This window comes from Pseudophryne corroboree, chromosome 5, assembly GCF_028390025.1.
Source record: "Pseudophryne corroboree isolate aPseCor3 chromosome 5, aPseCor3.hap2, whole genome shotgun sequence".
NCBI classification, from domain to species: Eukaryota; Metazoa; Chordata; class Amphibia; order Anura; family Myobatrachidae; genus Pseudophryne; species Pseudophryne corroboree.
Window position 1 is genome coordinate 123,521,437 of NC_086448.1, and position 19,129 is coordinate 123,540,565.

The 19,129-nt window shown below is 46.4% G+C and overlaps 1 protein-coding gene across 1 annotated transcript in view; it reads left to right on the forward strand.

The window, feature by feature from the left end:
- The first annotated feature begins 937 nt into the window (after positions 1–937).
- The window catches only part of YME1L1 (YME1 like 1 ATPase), a 134,426-nt gene continuing 116,234 nt past the window's right edge, over positions 938–19,129 (forward strand). The window contains exons 1-2 of the mRNA XM_063921680.1: positions 938–1,157; positions 7,868–7,993. Of these exons, the coding sequence (XP_063777750.1) occupies positions 990–1,157; positions 7,868–7,993 (294 nt within the window). The 5' untranslated portion in view covers positions 938–989. The remainder of the gene's footprint in view (positions 1,158–7,867; positions 7,994–19,129) is intronic.

Here is a 19,129-nt window from a genome sequence, read left to right on the forward strand (position 1 = left end):
TACTACGAACAACGGGGGTCATTCCGAGTTGATCACATGCTGCCGATTTTCACAGCGCAGCGATCAGGTTACTACTGCGCATGCATATGCACCGCAATGCGCAGGCGCGTCTTACGGGTACAAACAGCATTGTTGCTGTGCAAGGCTTCTAGCGACTAATCCATTCGCCCAACCGATCACAAGGAGATTGACAGGAAGAGGGCGTTTATGGGTGTCAACTGACCATTTTTTGGGAGTGGTAGGGAAAACGCAGGTGTGTCCAAGCGTTTGCAGGGCGGGTGTCTGACGTCAATTCCGGGACCAAACAAGCTGAAGTGATCGCAAGGGCTGAGAAAGTTCAGACCTACTCAGAAACTGCACAAAACTTTTTCGTCCCACAAGCGTTCGCACACTTGCAAAGTGAAAATACACTCCCCTAGAGGCGGTGACTATATGATCGCTGCTCTGCAAAAAATAGCTAGAGAGCGATCAACTCGGAATGAGGGCCAACATCTCCACTTCTAACAACCAGCACTTTAGTAAATATATCTCGTTTCAGGACTACAGTTCGAGTGACTACTTTTCCTTTCCTTAGCAAAGTTTTAAGGGTTTTGTAGGTTACTATGTCCATATGTAACGGTTAGATATAACCCTTAAAACTTGGTAGATGCTAGAATCAAGTGGGCTAAGGGACCTTTTCCGTAAGGGGGAGGAGTTACGACGCAAGGGGGAGGAGCTAGGCCAGCGGGATAGTTCCTCTACTATCCACGCCACCAACTATTACCTTTAGTAATTAGGTGGTGAGCGAAGCGGAGCGGAGCGAGCCACCGTGCCCGAAGCGTGGCGAGCGTACTTTCCGGGTACCCTGTTCGCCCGTAGCTCCTCCCCCTGGTGACGTAGCTCCTCCCCTCAATACGTCACAAGGTCCCTTCAGCCCCTCCGATATAGAACCAACCAAACGGAAATGGACGGCCCGTAGCCATGGTTACCGCGGCTTAGAAGGGACGGAAATGACGCAGCAACCCGGAAGTTCTGGCTGCCGGGTTATCCGGGTCACCTTTGTTACATCACACGCCGGGAGGCCGACAGTAGGAAGAAGAAGTAACCGGAGAACCAGTGAGCCGGAGCCCCGGTGTGCGGACATCATGTTCTCGCTCAGCAGCACGGTGCAGCCGCAGGTGGGTGACATCACGTGGCCGCTCCCCATTACGCGCGCTCATAGCGGGTCACCACACGCAGCCGGGTGGCGCTGGCACGCAGCCTGTCTTTAGCCTCGCCAGACCGGCTATGAAGTTGCAGCGTGTCTGTCATGTAACTACAAGTCCCAGCATGCCGGGCGGAAGTGTGAGCTGAGGTGCGCTGTCAGTAGCCGGGCAGGATATAAGTCACGTACGGCGCATACAGGAGAGCTGCCATCTATTTTACCTTTTGTGTAATGGTATAATATAATAAAAATAGAATGTACAGCAAATGTAAACATGGTGTAATAATATATCTCTGATGTGTAATGGGGGGGGGGCGGTAATTCACCAATAAGTTGGGTAACTAAAGATGGGCCATCATATGAGTTATACATAGGGGTTACAGATCTGGGGGGTTGTGAGCCCCACTCCTAGGTTATATACTGACTATATATCTGGAGTACATCTAGTATAGTCTTTCCACATTTGCTGATTGTAGTAAGGCTTCACAGTGTGTGTCATGTACATGGCTGCGCACAGTGTGTGTTAAGCATATGTGGCTGGTTGTAGTAAGGCTGCGCACTGTGTATGTGTCTTGTATGTGGCTGGTTGCAGTAAGGCTGCGCACTGTGTGTGTGTGTCATGTACATGACTGGGTGCAGTAAGGCTGCGCACTGTGTATGTGTCATTGGTTGCAGTAAGGCTGTGCATTGTGTGTGCGTCATGTATGTGCCTGGTTCCAGTATGGCTGCGCACTGCGTATCATGTATGTGGCTGGTCATAGTAAGGCTGCACACTGTGAGTCGCATGTACGTGGCTGGGCGTAGTAAGGCTGCGCACTGTGAGTCGCACGTACGTGGCTGTGCGTAGTAAGGCTGCGCACTGTGTGAGCCGCACGTACGTGGCTGGGCGTAGTAAGACTGCGCACTGTGTGAGTCGCACGTATGTGGCTGGTTGTAGTAAGGCTGCGCACTGTGTGAGTCGCACGTATGTGGCTGGTTGTAGTAAGGCTGCACAGTGTGTTAGTCGCACTTACGTGGCTGGTTGTAGTAAGGCTGCACAGTGTGTGAGTCGCACGTACGTGGCTGGTTGTAGTAAGGCTGCGCACTGTGTGTGTCGCACGTACATGGCTCTTTAAATGATACTATAGAAAGGAGCTAGATCAGTAATGTCATGCCTATACCTTAACTTTTGAATTGCTATGCCCATTGTACCTTTACTTCTTGCTAGCTTTTTACTGCACCTCTGCCAGAAATTGGCAGGCAACACATGTGGATAGTTATTTGTGGTATAGTCGTATGCTGGAGTAGTGCATCAGGCACTGCTGCAACTCTCTAAGTGGTTTCTGCTTGGACATACTGACTATTGGCATGTATTGGGCAATGTTAACAGAAAGGAGAAAAAGCAGATCAACTTTTTATAGCAGCACTCATTCCCTGAATAATCACTAATTATAAATATGATTCTTTCAAATAATTTGTAAGTAATAACATAGACTACAAGAAAAGATTCTCAATACCCATATGTGGTATAGATACCTTTATTGTTACCACATATGATGTATTATATGTCCCCTTTGTTCTAAAGGGGACAACTAAGTGAAATATTAAAATTTTGATAGAGACAGAATAACGTGAGTGAGAAACGGGTTACAAAGTGTGTCAATGTTGTGCCGTTTCTAATAAATTCTCAAATTTGTGGATTTCAGTGCTACCTTTATTGTACAACATTGACACACTTTGTAACCCGTCGCATACATTGTCAGCTAGAAAAAGCTAGTGGTGGTTTTATCAAAATAAACCAAAAAACATTTGATTCACAGGTTCTGTTGATCTGTAAATCAAGACAGCACACTAGCACTTTTTTTTTAACATATTCTCTACACATAATTTAATTTATTTTCTCACTCACGTTATTCTGTCTCTTATCAAAATTTTAATATTTCACTTAGTTGTCCCCTTTAGAACAAAGGGGACATATAATACATCATATGTGGTAACAATAAAGGTATCTATACCACATATGGGTATTGAGAATCTTTTCTTGTAGTCTATGTTATTACTTACAAATTATTTGAAAGAATCATATTTATAATTAGTGATTATTCAGGGAATGAGTGCTGCTATAAAAAGTTGATCTGCTTTTTCTCCTTTCTGTTAACATTATATATTTGGATCAACAAGCAGCACCACTGCAACACAATTGTGTTGAAATATTGTTTTGATCAGCACAATGTTAGATTACAAATATTCCCTGTAAAATTATTATTTATCTATAATCTGGTGCGGGAGTCTCTTTAATTTTGAAACTCAATGTATTGGGCAATGCCACCACTAACAATTTTGTGGTGGGTTTTAGTATTTTTGTTTTCCTAATTTTGGTTCTAGATTTTTACGTCTCGGGGAAAAGGGTGAAGGGCTGAAGAGTACATGTGGGAAAACACATGTACTGCAGTTTTTTATCTCTTGATCTAGTCAGTGCTAGATACTATAAAACAGGCCTGGCCAACCTGTGGCTCTCCAGATGTTGTGAAACTACATGTCCCAGCATGCTCTGCCACAGTTTTAGCATCCCCTAATAGCAAAACTGTGGCAGGGCATGATGGGACTTGTAGTTTCACAACAGCTGGAGAGTTGGCCAGGCCTGCTATAAAATATATGTACAGACGCACTATCTGTACTGCCAGCCTATGGTCAGAGACCTGTTGCGGTCCCACTCTAAACACTTGATCCATAATGCCAACATCCAGATATGCCCCATACATTCCGGATGCCTTGTAACACCATGTTTCACAGAGCTTGCAATCACGAACCTGAATGTAACTTAGCCACTTTAATTAAAAGCCCAGGCCGTGTGTCTGTGTGTCTGGTAGGATAGGGGATTGGGCCTGGTGGTGTGGGGCCCATGTGTAATGTTAGCCAAACTAGTTTAACTGTTTACACAGCGAGCGAGTGCGCACACATTCCGCAAATGTAATTGTTTTTTGACTTTTTCCCCCCTTTTTCTTGAGAATTAATCCCCCCATCCCCAGTAAAGAATAATTTCATCCTCCTCACCTGATAATCTCCTATGTAGCATGACATTTATTTATTGAGGTTGGATGGCGCTTTATTTAGAAAATGTATGTGTGTGTATACAGCATACTCTTCTTCATCCCAGGCAGCAAACTGTTTGATAACGTGTTTTTTCAGGAAAAATATTTGTATGAACACAGTTCACGTCACAAGGGCTGAACAGGTTTAACGGCTTCAGTTTAGACAGGTTCAAATAAGCCTGGCCAAGTTTTGTCACATAAAAGCTAGGTTTAGTATAAAAAGAAAATAGATCCTGTTTGTATTTAAATCTGATGCTGAAGTGACAGTAAGAGCAGGCGCTTGACATAATTTTACCTGTCCTGTAGTTGGATTGTTGAAGGTGGAGCACTTAGCTTGAAAAGACAATATGATCTAGTGTTGCAATAATAATGGGCCCTACACATTTAACAATCTACCGCTGAGCTGCCCGACGGCGGATACGGCCGACGGGCGTCCCGGCGGGGGGGGGGGGGGGGGGGGGCAATGACGGGGGAGGGTGAGGTTCCTTCACTCCCCCGTCACCCGGCTCCATAGAAGTGCAGGCAAATATGAACAAGATCGTCCATATTGGCCTGCATGCATGCACAGCCGACGGGGCAGCAGCGATGAACAAGCGCGGGGCCGCGCTTTTCATCACTTGTGCCTCCACACTGAAATATATGAACGAGATCGTTCATATCTTTCGGTCAGATCGACTAGTGTGTAGGGCCTACAACGCCAAACCAAATACACTTCTACCTAGAAAATAAAAAGTTCACACTTTAACAGTGTCCTATTTGTAATATGTTTGGGACCGAGTCGGGATGCGGTCATGTGACCGTCGCTCGGGATCACGGCACCAGTGGCAGGTGTAGCTGTTCTGCTATTTGAATTAGGCAGCCTGAGTTGACTCTCCTTTAATATGACGTGACTTTGTTATCTTACATTTAGCTATAGAAGCTACTACAGATCAATTTCTTCTATTGTTGGAAATTCTAAATGTCATTTTTTTCCAGGTTGTTTAATTCTAAGTAGGTTGTTAGGAATCTCTTGAACAAGTAAAAATTCTGCAAATTGTCTGATAAGCTCTGTACGTTTGTCCATTCACACGTTAATAATTTTGTTCTCCGAAAAGATTGTTTATTACTGCATTGCAGGGAAAATGTTTATAGTTGACACTGATACTCTGACTAGTGCAAAGTAAAAATGACATTTTTATTTTTGTAAATGACACTGCTTCATTTTACTTTAAGATGAGTACACAGCACTATTGTAATTTCCTTGGGGTCGATTCAATTCGGCAACTTATGAATAGCGCCGGGAATTAGCTCCCGACGCTATTCAATTCAGCTGCTAGTTACCCGCAATTGTCGGGAATTCTTCTCTCATCCCCGGGGGATGAGAGAAGAAACCCGACAAAAGTGCTGCCTCGCGGCCGGCGCGAGGCTGATTCTGTCGGGAATCAGCCTTGCGCCAGGGAGTTAAGTTGGAGAATGCCCGTTCTCCCGACAATTCAACCTGTTTAGTCGGCGAGAACGGGACATTGCCGACTTAACTGGAGCTGAATTGAATAGCGTCGGGAGCTAATTCCCGGCGCTATTCATAAGTTGCCAAATTGAATCGACCCCCTTGTGTCCTCTATGACTTGCAGCTTTTCAGCTCCTGTGTCGCTTCTACATTTTCCCATCTCATCTGCTTCTAAATTGTTTTGCTATATTTGTTTGTGGAAAGTAGAACCAGTAATGATTTTGAAACTAGATACTCACTGGCATTAATACACAGCATTATAATTAATGCAAGTTAATTACATCTAAACAGATGAGATCATACCTACTTGTGATTTACTTGTACTCGATTTATTTATTTTCTTCTGGTGAATGCTTATTCTATATCTCTGAGTTTGACACTTGTCAGAACAGTTAAGAATTAAATTTCCATATACTGTACTAACACGTATCAAACCGATACATAAACATTTTATTTATATGCATATTTTCTCATAAAGACTTATTTTCAGACCTACATCAGGGGTAGGCAGCCTGTATCGCTCCAGCTGACCTCTTTAGCATGCTGTGGCAGGTCATGCTGGAATGTATAGTTCCACAGCAGCTGGAGTGGCACATGTTGCCTTTCCCTAATAAATATTTCTACTACAGGAGCTGTAATGCACTGGTCAGGTGATGGTGTTGCCTGGCTGTGTGACCTCACTTGCTGCTCATGTTCCCTGATTTATCTCCTATCTGTTTTGTTCTGTCAAAGTTCTGATCTCTTGCATAATGAGCACACGTCAACATTTCTTGAATTATTTTGACACAAGCCAGATTAATGTATTTTGGATGGGTTGCAGTTATGTGACCTGCGGTCACAATACCGGGCCATAAAGCCCGCCCACTAACAAACCCGATGGTCTGCATACCGGCCAACAGGGACTGTTCCCACTCGTGGGTGTCCACGACACCCATGGAGTGGGAATAGAACCTGTGGCGAGCGTAGCGAGCTGGTCACGCATACCGAACCCGCTGTGGAGATATTGAAGAGATGTCTGAATAATTTGTTGCTTCACCTCCTCCCCCTCTTCCCTCCCCCCCACACACACACACACACAAAATACATTCTACAATACATAAACATAAGTGTAACCATAAATAATTTATAGACTTTGCATTGATGGTGTCATTGCAAATTGTTAATTAGAATAATTTGGAATTACCACATTAATGTTCAAAACCAGAATTTTTAAACAAAGTGATCATACATTTAAGAGTGTGATATACTTCAGTCAGGGTTACATGTAACTTGTCTTTATGCCATTGTATGTAAATAGCCCATAATGAGGGGGTATGGGACTCCAGGCCGACACCTGAAAAAGGTCGACATGAGTTTTGTATGGGGGGTTTGGTGTCGTTTTCTCCGTACAGTGACCGGGAACCCTGATTAGTGCACCGTGTCCCCTTGCATGGCTCGCTTCACTTGCCCTGTTTCGGGCAAGGTGCCTCGCTCCGCTACCACTGCGCTCGGCACAGGTTACCGTTCCCAATTGTAGTCCACGTGGATCGTAAAGAATGAAAACGTTTTTTTTTTAATAAAAAAAATGGAAAAATATGTCAAACGCATATGTCGGCATTTTTTCCATGTCATTTTTCATGTGTCGACCAATTGGCGTCGACCTAAGGTGTGTCAACCTTTTTGGTGGCGACCTGGGGTCCGGATACCTAATGAGGAGTTATTGTAGTTTTGCCCAGTATATCTAGTTACTGTTACATTACTTGTTGGGGGTTCTTTTATGTTGAGTACACCCCAAAGTGTTTGGTTAATCCCTCTTTTCAGACACAGAGAATGGGCAAGCTTTGTCTATTTACCTGAACATCATGAGCTAGGTACACATCATACAATTATCTGGCTGCTGGTCGGAATGAAAATCTGGTAATGTATGGGAATAAGTGACAATTTGCTCCCAAACACTGGAAAATGAACAAAAATGGTTATTCAGATACATTTGTTAAAACAAACGGATCTTACCAATATGACGGACATTTTTTCTCCGTTTTCCAGTGTTTGGGAACAAATGGTCAATTGTCACTTACTCCCATACATTACATCATTTTTCTCTTATGGTGAATAATTGATGTTGACTTAATATTTTTGTGTTCACAGGTTACAGTTCCCCTAAGCCACCTCATCACTGCCTTTCACTCTCCCAAAACTGCAGCGTACTTTCCCAGCTCTATTCATGTCCTGCAGCGTGAGGTGACCGCCGTCAGCGAAACTTACACTGCTGAGGTAGGCGCCGTGCTTTATTCTTTTTCTCTATTTTGATGCAGTTGTGTTTAAAGTATACATTTCTGACATGTTCTAAAAGAGGCACTCCATGTGTGGGTGTATCCTCACCCAATTGGTATATTTATGCATGTGATATATATATAGATGGACATAGCACATAGTAAAGCCCATTGCTGATGATAAAAGGGAAATTCAAGTCCCAAAAATGATGCAGAATGGCACATTGCGCCCTGCTGGCATCACAAGTTTTCCCGCAGAGTACAACTTGTGATATTGGCACTATCATAAGTGTCTGATATGTGTGCAGACGGGCATGTCGGCTATGCCCAACAGTACTTTTTGTGTAATTGAATTTCGCCCTTTTGTTTTCAAAAAGAGTTTTAGTTCATCCTGGATTTATCATTAGAACGTTAGTTGCCATGGTCCCGTTCCTGGGCTTGCGGTAATACAGATTGGTGTATTCTTGCAGTTAGTGAACTTTATTCACTGGTTAATGATCTCATAAAACGTACTTTACACTGTCCCAAATCACATGCCTTTTAATTACCAATGGCTTCTGTATTCATCTACTACATTGTAATTGCCCTGATTTACTGTATTACAACATTGCGTAAGGTTTCTGAACAGTGAGAGTCAATGTTTTGAGTTATTACTGTTTAGTTCCTCATTTTGTAAAGTACGCAGTAGAACTGTTTCTACAGCTGGCGTCTTCCTGTTTATGTTGCTTATAAGCCAGAATGTGTGAATGCAGACAGGCAGAGAAAATTCTATCCATGTACGCTATACAAGGGGTGTGCAGTAAATTTCGGCCTACACAAAATGTATTATATTTACAAACATTACATTTTTTTCAAGAGCACTGGTATGCAGGGTTGCATGAGCTCAAACCACTTTGTAAAGCATCTGGACCCATTGCAGCGTCCAGTGACTTGAAACAAATCCGACGCATCTTGCGTTTTACTTGTGGAAACACGAAGAAACCGCAGGTAGCCAGGTTTGGACTGTACGGGGGATGACCAAGCTTCTGGATGTGTCCATGGGACAGAAAATCTGCCACTTTTCTGGACTTGTGGGCAGGCGTTTTATTGAAGTGGAGAAGGGCATCACGAGCGCAAGTTCTTGGCCGGTCACACTTGTGGAAGGCATTGGTTGGCTGCATGATCGGTCTTGGCTACCCAAACAGCCACCATCTGCTTGGCCACGCTACATTCAAGTCCAAACTTACGTGGTGGCGCACCTCCAATAGGGGATCCACTGGGCTGACTGTTTTGTCTCACGGTCAAAACTGTAGATCCAGGATTCATCGCCATGGATGATCTCACAGGCAGAGTTTGAGCGACCGGCATCAGACCTGGCCAGCATGTTGCATCACCAAGTCAACATAGTCTCTTTTTACTCTTTAATCAGCTGATGAGGCACCCAGCATGCAAAAACCTTGTCATTCCAAGCTTTTTGTGGAGTATAAAGCAGATGGATCCAGATAAGATTGTTTATTTCTCTATCGTCCTAGTGGATGCTGGGGTTCCTGAAAGGACCATGGGGAATAGCGGCTCCGCAGGAGACAGGGCACAAAAAGTAAAGCTTTTCCGATCAGGTGGTGTGCACTGGCTCCTCCCCCTATGACCCTCCTCCAGACTCCAGTTAGATTTTTGTGCCCGGCCGAGAAGGGTGCAATCTAGGTGGCTCTCCTAAAGAGCTGCTTAGAGAAAGTTTAGCTAGGTTTTTTATGTTACAGTGATTCCTGCTGGCAACAGGATCACTGCAGCGAGGGACTGAGGGGAGAAGGAGTCAACTCACCTGCGTGCAGGATGGATTGGCTTCTTGGCTACTGGACATCAAGCTCCAGAGGGACGATCACAGGTACAGCCTGGATGGTCACCGGAGCCGCGCCGCCGGCCCCCTTGCAGATGCTGAAGACAGAAGAGGTCCAGAATCGGCGGCTGAAGACTCCTGCAGTCTTCTAAAGGTAGCGCACAGCACTGCAGCTGTGCGCCATTTTCCTCTCAGCACACTTCACACGGCAGTCACTGAGGGTGCAGGGCGCTGGGAGGGGGGCGCCCTGGGAGGCAAAATGAGTACCTATAAAGGCTAAAAATACCTCACATATAGCCCTAGAGGCTATATGGAGATATTTAACCCCTGCCTGATTTCTCAAAATAGCGGGAGACGAGCCCGCCGGAAAAGGGGCGGGGCCTATCTCCTCAGCACACGGCGCCATTTCCTCTCACAGCTCCGCTGGTCAGGACGGCTCCCAGGTCTCTCCCCTGCACTGCACTACAGAAACAGGGTAAAACAGAGAGGGGGGGCAAATTTATGGCGATATTTTTATATAACAAAGCAGCTATAGGGGAGCACTTATTATAAGGCTATCCCTGATATATATATAGCGCTTTTGGTGTGTGCTGGCAAACTCTCCCTCTGTCTCCCCAAAGGGCTAGTGGGTCCTGTCTTCATTAGGAGCATTCCCTGTGTGTCTGCTGTGTGTCGGTACGTGTGTGTCGACATGTATGAGGACGATATTGGTGTGGAGGCGGAGCAATTGCCAAATATGGGGATGTCACCTCCTAGGGGGTCGACACCAGAATGGATGCCTTTATTTATGGAACTACGGGATAGTGTCAACACGCTAAAGCAGTCGTTTGACGACATGAGACGGCCGGACAATCAATTAGTGCCTGTCCAGGCGACTCAAACACCGTCAGGGGCTGTGAAACGCCCTTTGCCTCAGTCGGTCGACACAGACCCAGACACAGGCGATGACTCCAGTGGTGACGGTGACGAATCAACCGTATTTTCCAGTAGGGCCACACGTTATATGATTTTGGCAATGAAGGAGGCGTTACATTTAGCTGATACTACAGGTACCACTAAACAGGGTATTATGTGGGGTATGAAAAAACTACCTATAGTTTTTCCTGAATCAGAAGAACTAAATGACGTGTGTAATGAAGCGTGGGTTGCCCCTGATAAAAAGCTGATAATTTCAAAGAAATTATTGGCATTATACCCTTTCCCGCCAGAGGTTAGGGAGCGCTGGGAAACACCTCCTAGGGTGGACAAGGCGCTAACACGCTTATCTAAACAAGTGGCGTTACCCTCTCCTGAGACGGCCGCACTTAAAGATCCATCAGATAGGAGGATGGAAAATATCCAAAAAAGTATATACACACATGCAGGTGTTATACTACGACCAGCTGTAGCAACTGCCTGGATGGGCAGTGCGGGGGTAGTTTGGTCAGAATCCCTGATTGAAAATATTGATACCCTGGACAGGGACAATATTTTACTGTCGTTAGAACAAATAAAGGATGCATTTCTTTATATGCGTGATGCACAGAGGGATATATGCACACTGGCATCACGGGTAAGTGCTATGTCCATTTCGGCCAGAAGAGCTTTATGGACGCGACAGTGGACAGGCGATGCGGATTCAAAACGGCATATGGAAGTTTTGCCGTATAAGGGGGAGGAGTTATTTGGAGTCGGTCTATCAGATTTGGTGGCCACGGCTACAGCCGGGAAATCCACCTTTCTACCTCAAGTCACTCCCCAACAGAAAAAGGCACCGACTTTTCAACCGCAGCCCTTTCGTTCCTTTAAAAATAAGAGAGCAAAGGGCTATTCATATTTGCCACGAGGCAAAGGTCGAGGGAAGAGACAGCAACACGCAGCTCCTTCCCAGGATCAGAAGCCCTCCCCGGCTTCTACAAAAGCCTCAGCATGACGCTGGGGCTTCTCAAGCGGACTCGGGGACGGTGGGCGGTCGTCTCAAAAATTACAGCGCGCAGTGGGCTCACTCGCAAGTAGATCCCTGGATCCTGCAGATAATATCTCAGGGATACAGGTTGGAATTAGAGACAGATCCACCTCGCCGTTTCCTGAGGTCTGCTTTACCAACGTCCCCCTCCGAAAGGGAGACGGTGTTGGAAGCCATTCACAAGCTGTACTCTCAGCAGGTGATAGTCAAGGTACCTCTTCTGCAACAAGGGAAGGGGTATTATTCCACTCTTTTTGTGGTACCGAAGCCGGATGGCTCGGTAAGGCCTATTCTAAATCTGAAGTCCTTGAACCTGTACATAAAGAAGTTCAAGTTCAAAATGGAGTCACTCAGAGCAGTGATAGCGAACCTGGAAGAGGGGGACTTTATGGTATCCTTGGACATCAAGGATGCGTATCTCCACGTTCCAATTTACCCCTCACACCAGGGGTACCTCAGGTTCGTTGTACAAAACTGTCACTATCAGTTTCAGACGCTGCCGTTCGGATTGTCCACGGCACCTCGGATCTTTACAAAGGTAATGGCCGAGATGATGATTCTTCTTCGAAGAAAAGGCGTATTAATTATCCCATACTTGGACGATCTCCTAATAAGGGCGAGGTCCAGAGAACAGCTAGAGATGGGATTAGCACTGTCTCAAGAAGTGCTAAAACAGCACGGGTGGATTCTGAATATTCCAAAATCCCAGTTAATGCCGACAACTCGTCTGCTGTTCCTAGGGATGATTCTGGACACGGTTCAGAAAAAGGTTTTTCTCCCGGAGGAAAAAGCCAAGGAGTTATCCGAGCTTGTCAGGAACCTCCTAAAACCAGGAAAGGTGTCTGTACATCAATGCACAAGAGTCCTGGGAAAAATGGTGGCTTCTTACGAAGCGATTCCATTCGGCAGATTCCACGCAAGAATTTTCCAAAGGGATCTGTTGGACAAATGGTCAGGGTCGCATCTTCAGATGCACCTACGGATAACCCTGTCTCCAAGGACAAGGGTGTCTCTTCTGTGGTGGTTGCAGAGTGCTCATCTATTGGAGGGCCGCAGATTCGGCATACAGGATTGGATCCTGGTGACCACGGACGCCAGCCTGAGAGGCTGGGGAGCAGTCACACAAGGAAGAAACTTCCAGGGAGTATGGACGAGCCTGGAAACGTCTCTTCACATAAACATTCTGGAACTAAGAGCAATATACAATGCTCTAAACCAGGCAGAACCTCTGCTTCAGGGAAAACCGGTATTGATCCAGTCGGACAACATCACGGCAGTCGCCCATGTGAACAGACAGGGCGGCACAAGAAGCAGGAGGGCAATGGCAGAAGCTGCAAGGATTCTTCGCTGGGCAGAGAATCATGTGATAGCACTGTCAGCAGTGTTCATCCCGGGAGTGGACAACTGGGAAGCAGACTTCCTCAGCAGACACGATCTTCACCCGGGAGAGTGGGGACTTCATCCAGAAGTCTTCCACATGCTGGTAACCCGTTGGGAAAGACCAATGGTGGACATGATGGCGTCTCGCCTCAACAAAAAACTGGACAGGTATTGCGCCAGGTCAAGAGATCCGCAGGCAATAGCTGTGGACGCGCTGGTAACGCCTTGGGTGTACCAGTCGGTGTATGTGTTTCCTCCTCTGCCTCTCATACCAAAAGTATTGAGAATTATACGGCAAAGAGGCGTAAGAACGATACTAGTGGTTCCGGATTGGCCAAGGAGGACTTGGTACCCGGAACTTCAAGAGATGATCACGGAAGATCCGTGGCCTCTACCTCTAAGGAGGGACTTGCTTCAGCAGGGTCCCTGTCTGTTTCAAGACTTACCGCGGCTGCGTTTGACGGCATGGCGGTTGAACGCCGGATCCTAAAGGAAAGAGGCATGCCGGAAGAAGTCATTCCTACTTTGATTAAAGCAAGGAAGGAAGTAACCGTGCAACATTATCACCGAATTTGGCGAAAATATGTTGCGTGGTGCGAAGATCGGAGTGCTCCGACGGAGGAATTTCAACTGGGTCGATTCCTACATTTCCTGCAATCAGGATTGTCAATGGGTCTCAAATTGGGATCTATTAAGGTTCAAATTTCGGCCCTGTCGATTTTCTTTCAAAAAGAATTGGCTTCAGTCCCTGAAGTCCAGACCTTTGTTAAGGGAGTGCTGCATATACAGCCTCCTGTGGTGCCTCCAGTGGCACCGTGGGATCTAAATGTGGTTTTGGACTTCCTAAAATCTCATTGGTTTGAACCACTAAAAAAGGTGGATTTGAAATATCTCACATGGAAAGTGACCATGCTTCTAGCCCTGGCTTCTGCCAGGAGAGTGTCAGAATTGGCAGCTTTATCTTACAAAAGCCCATATCTGATTTTCCATTCGGACAGGGCAGAACTGCGGACTCGTCCGCATTTTCTCCCTAAGGTGGTGTCAGCATTTCATCTGAACCAGCCTATTGTAGTGCCTGCGGCTACAAGTGACTTGGAGGACTCCAAGTTACTGGACGTTGTCAGAGCATTAAAAATATATATTGCAAGGACAGCTGGAGTCAGAAAATCTGACTCGTTGTTTATATTGTATGCACCCAACAAGATGGGTGCTCCTGCGTCTAAGCAGACGATTGCTCGTTGGATCTGTAGCACAATCCAACTTGCACATTCTGTGGCAGGCTTGCCACAGCCTAAATCTGTAAAGGCCCACTCCACAAGGAAGGTGGGCTCATCTTGGGCGGCTGCCCGAGGGGTCTCGGCATTACAACTTTGCCGAGCAGCTACGTGGTCAGGGGAGAACACGTTTGTAAAATTTTACAAATTTGATACTCTGGCTAAGGAGGACCTGGAGTTCTCTCATTCGGTGCTGCAGAGTCATCCGCACTCTCCCGCCCGTTTGGGAGCTTTGGTATAATCCCCATGGTCCTTTCAGGAACCCCAGCATCCACTAGGACGATAGAGAAAATAAGATTTTACTTACCGATAAATCTATTTCTCGGAGTCCGTAGTGGATGCTGGGCGCCCATCCCAAGTGCGGATTATCTGCATAAATTGTACATAGTTATTGTTAACTAATTCGGGTTATTGTTGAAGGAAGCCATCTTTCAGAGGCTCCGCTGTTATCATACTGTTAACTGGGTTTAGATCACAAGTTGTACGGTGTGATTGGTGTGGCTGGTATGAGTCTTACCCGGGATTCAAAATCCTCCCTTATTGTGTACGCTCGTCCGGGCACAGTACCTAACTGGAGTCTGGAGGAGGGTCATAGGGGGAGGAGCCAGTGCACACCACCTGATCGGAAAAGCTTTACTTTTTGTGCCCTGTCTCCTGCGGAGCCGCTATTCCCCATGGTCCTTTCAGGAACCCCAGCATCCACTACGGACTCCGAGAAATAGATTTATCGGTAAGTAAAATCTTATTTTCCTTCTGTAACTGGGCCACTGTCACTGGTGTCTACCTCAACTATGGTCCGCATGGCAGCAATGTTGTCCTCAGTGATGGCAGACACAGGTCGGCCGCAGCGCTCCTCGTCTTTCAGGGGCCATCTGCATTCTGCAAACCACTCAAACTCAGTGGGTCAGGACAGTGTTTCCTCCCCGAAAGCAGCTTGCAGTCGTCAAAACTCTTATGCCGTTGCAGATCAGTCTTGTAGCCGTAGCAGATCATGGCTCTCTAGTGGCCTCTGTTGAGCTCCATAACGAGTTTGTGAGCAGTGTTGCTTATGTATGGTTCTGTGCCCTGACCTTTCACAAGAACTTTAGTCGAGATTACAGTTCACAACCAGAAAGTCAGATTGTATGTAACTCTACCTATGCTATGCACTGCACATTTGGAAACTTATTACACACCCCTCGTACAATAACGTTGACCTACTGCTAAGTGGGGACATGTGGTATTATATATTTATTTGAAATCTTGTTAATGTGTTCAAAAATAGCTTCCTAGATTCAGAAATAGCTATTAAAAAGATTTTGAAAGTCTGGGAAGGTGATTTTGTTTTCTGTTTGTATGCTATAAAATCACAACCCTAATTAGATGTTGTAGAAGGAACTGCTAATCCATACTAACAATGCTCTGTTTATATAAGGTGGAAAAGTTAATTTTCCTGTGTGGTCATATACGTTCGTGAGTGCTCAAATGTCATGGGCGCCCAACGGAGCAATTGAATTGTGTCCCCCATCCCCCCAATAAGGCGCGTGTGCATGCCCTTAAAAACAAAGAAGGTCTTCGGCGCTGTGGTGAGCAGTGTTTTATATTAGACTGTATATCGTCAGCCACTAAGAAGAGGCACTTTCCAATCCCCAAAACAGTAAAAAGATAATAAATTCAAGTGGCGCTTAACAAATAAGTTTTAAAACATGTATTATAAAGAGAAGCACAATGTAAATGAACCTCCCGGGGGTTTAGTACAAGGTAAATCACAATATAAAAGTTACAAACAACTTGAAAAGATGCAATAAAAATTAGAACCAACTGAAGTATCTGGTTACTATGTAATTGCACTGAATTTCATAATATGTAACAATCAGTGTTTAAAGCTCCTGTTCCATAAGATACAAATTACCTCCAGTGTAGTACAATGATGTGGAAGCTCCAGTATAGCGTGGCTTATAGTAATAAAAATAACAAAGTGACTTGGGATGTGAAACGTGCCACTCACTGATATTTAAGGGATAGTTGCAGTCCAATTCCAATTGCACGTGCTCCAGTTGGAAGTAGACCCCCAATTAGGCGGCGGCAGTTAATCTCCAATGATGTGCCTGCGTCGGGCCAGTTGCAGATGCCGCTGAGAATAAGCAGCTGCCGGTCACGCTGTGGTGCAGTGAGTGGTGATGATGACCCGGGGATCACTCCTGATGTTACTCAGAGGATAGCTCGCACTTACAGCGGGAGGCGGGCACTCGCATCCACGGCTGTGTGCTTCTATATGCATACGAGCTCACTCGGTGGAAGAGATGAATGGTCACACTATTATACTTGTGTGAGATGGCGGCTTGCCAGGCTTTCCTCCAAGGTGCAGCCGAATGATAGTAGCCACGCTGATAGACTGGCAAAGGTGGCAGTCTTCCACAAATCAATTCGCCTATGTCCTTAACTCGTTTTAACGCCAGCAGGGTACCTTTCTCAAAAGGCAGGTATCTTAATACCTGCTAACGAATTTCCCCATTTCTCTATCGTCCTTGTGGATGCTGGGGTTCCTGAAAGGACCATGGGGAATAGCGGCTCCGCAGGAGACAGGGCACAAAAAGTAAAGCTTTCCGATCAGGTGGTGTGCACTGGCTCCTCCCCCTATGACCCTCCTCCAGACTCCAGTTAGATTTTTGTGCCCGGCCGAGAAGGGTGCAATCTAGGTGGCTCTCCTAAAGAGCTGCTTAGAGAAAGTTTAGCTTAGGTTTTTTATTTTACAGTGAGTCCTGCTGGCAACAGGATCACTGCAACGAGGGACTTAGGGGAGAAGGAGTGAACTCACCTGCGTGCAGGATGGATTGGCTTCTTGGCTACTGGACATCAGCTCCAGAGGGACGATCACAGGTACAGCCTGGATGGTTACCGGAGCCGCGCCGCCGGCCCCCTTGCAGATGCTGAAGTAAGAAGAGGTCCAGAATCGGCGGCTGAAGACTCCTGCAGTCTTCTAAAGGTAGCGCACAGCACTGCAGCTGTGCGCCATTTTCCTCTCAGCACACTTCACACGGCAGTCACTGAGGGTGCAGGGCGCTGGGAGGGGGGCGCCCTGGGAGGCAAATGAAAACCTTTTTTGGCGAAAAATACCTCACATATAGCCCCCAGAGGCTATATGGAGATATTTAACCCCTGCCAAGATTCACTAAATAGCGGGAGACGAGCCCGCCGAAAAAGGGGCGGGGCCTATCTCCTCAGCACACAGCGCCATTTTCTCTCACAGAAAGCCTGGAGAGAAGGCTCCCAGGCTCTCCCCTGCACTGCACTACAGAAACAGGGTTAAAACAGAGAGGGGGGGCACTGATTTTGGCGATATTGAGATATATATAAAGATGCTATAAGGGAAAACACTTATATAAGGTTGTCCCTATATAATTATAGCGTTTTGGTGTGTGCTGGCAAACTCTCCCTCTGTCTCCCCAAAGGGCTAGTGTGGGTCCTGTCCTCTGTCAGAGCATTCCCGGTGTGTGTGCTGTGTGTCGGTACGTGTGTGTCGACATGTATGAGGACGATGTTGGTGAGGAGGCGGAGAAATTGCCTGTAATGGTGATGTCACTCTCTAGGGAGTCGACACCGGAATGGATGGCTTATTTAGGGAATTACGTGAGAATGTCAACACGCTGCAAGGTCGGTTGACGACGTGAGACGGCCGACAAACTATTAGTACCGGTCCAGGCGTCTCAGAAACACCGTCAGGGGCGTTAAAAACGCCCATTTACCTCAGTCGGTCGACACAGACACAGACACGGACACTGAATCCAGTGTCGACGGTGAATAAACAAACGTATTTCTCATTAGGGCCACACGTTAAGGGCAATGAAGGAGGTGTTGCATATTTCTGATACTACAAGTACCACAAAAAAGGGTATTATGTGGGAGTGAAAAAACTACCTGTAGTTTTTCCTGAATCAGATAAAATAAAATGAAGTGTGTGATGATGCGTGGGGTTACCCCGATAGCAAATATTGGCGTTATACCCTTTCCCGCCAGAAATTAGGGCGCGTTGGGAAACACCCCTTAGGGTGATAAGGCGCTCACACGCTTATCAAGTGGCGTTACCGTCTCCAGATACGGCCGCCCTCAAGGAGCCAGCTGATAGGAAGCTGGAAAGATATCCTAAAAAGTATATACACACATACGGTGGTTATACTGCGACCAGCGATCGCCATCAGCCTGGAGATGCAGTGCTGGGTTGGCTTGGTCGGATTCCCTGACTGAAAATATTTTATTCATATAGAGCATTTAATAGGATGCATTCTATATATATGTACGTGAGATGCACAGAGGGATATTTGCTCTCTGGCATCAAGATAAGTACGTTGTCCATATCACCCAGAAGATGTCATGGACACGACAGTGGTCAGGTGATACAGATCCCATACGGCACATGGAAGTATTGCCGTATAAAGGGAAGGAGTTAGTTGGGGTCGGTCCATCGGACCTGGGGACCACGGCAACAGCTGGGATATCCAACCTTTTTACCCCAAGTTACATCTCAGCTGAAAAAGACACCGTCTTTTCAGCCTCAATCCTTCCTTTTCCCATGAGGGCATGCAGGCAAAAGGCCAGTCATATCTGCCCAGACATAGAGGTAAGGGAAGTAGACTGCAGCAGGCAGCCCCTTCCCAGGAAAAGAAGCCCTCCACCGCGTCTGCCAAGTCCTCAGCATGACGCTGGGGCCATGCAAGCGGACTCAAGGTGGGGGGGTAGTCTCAAGAG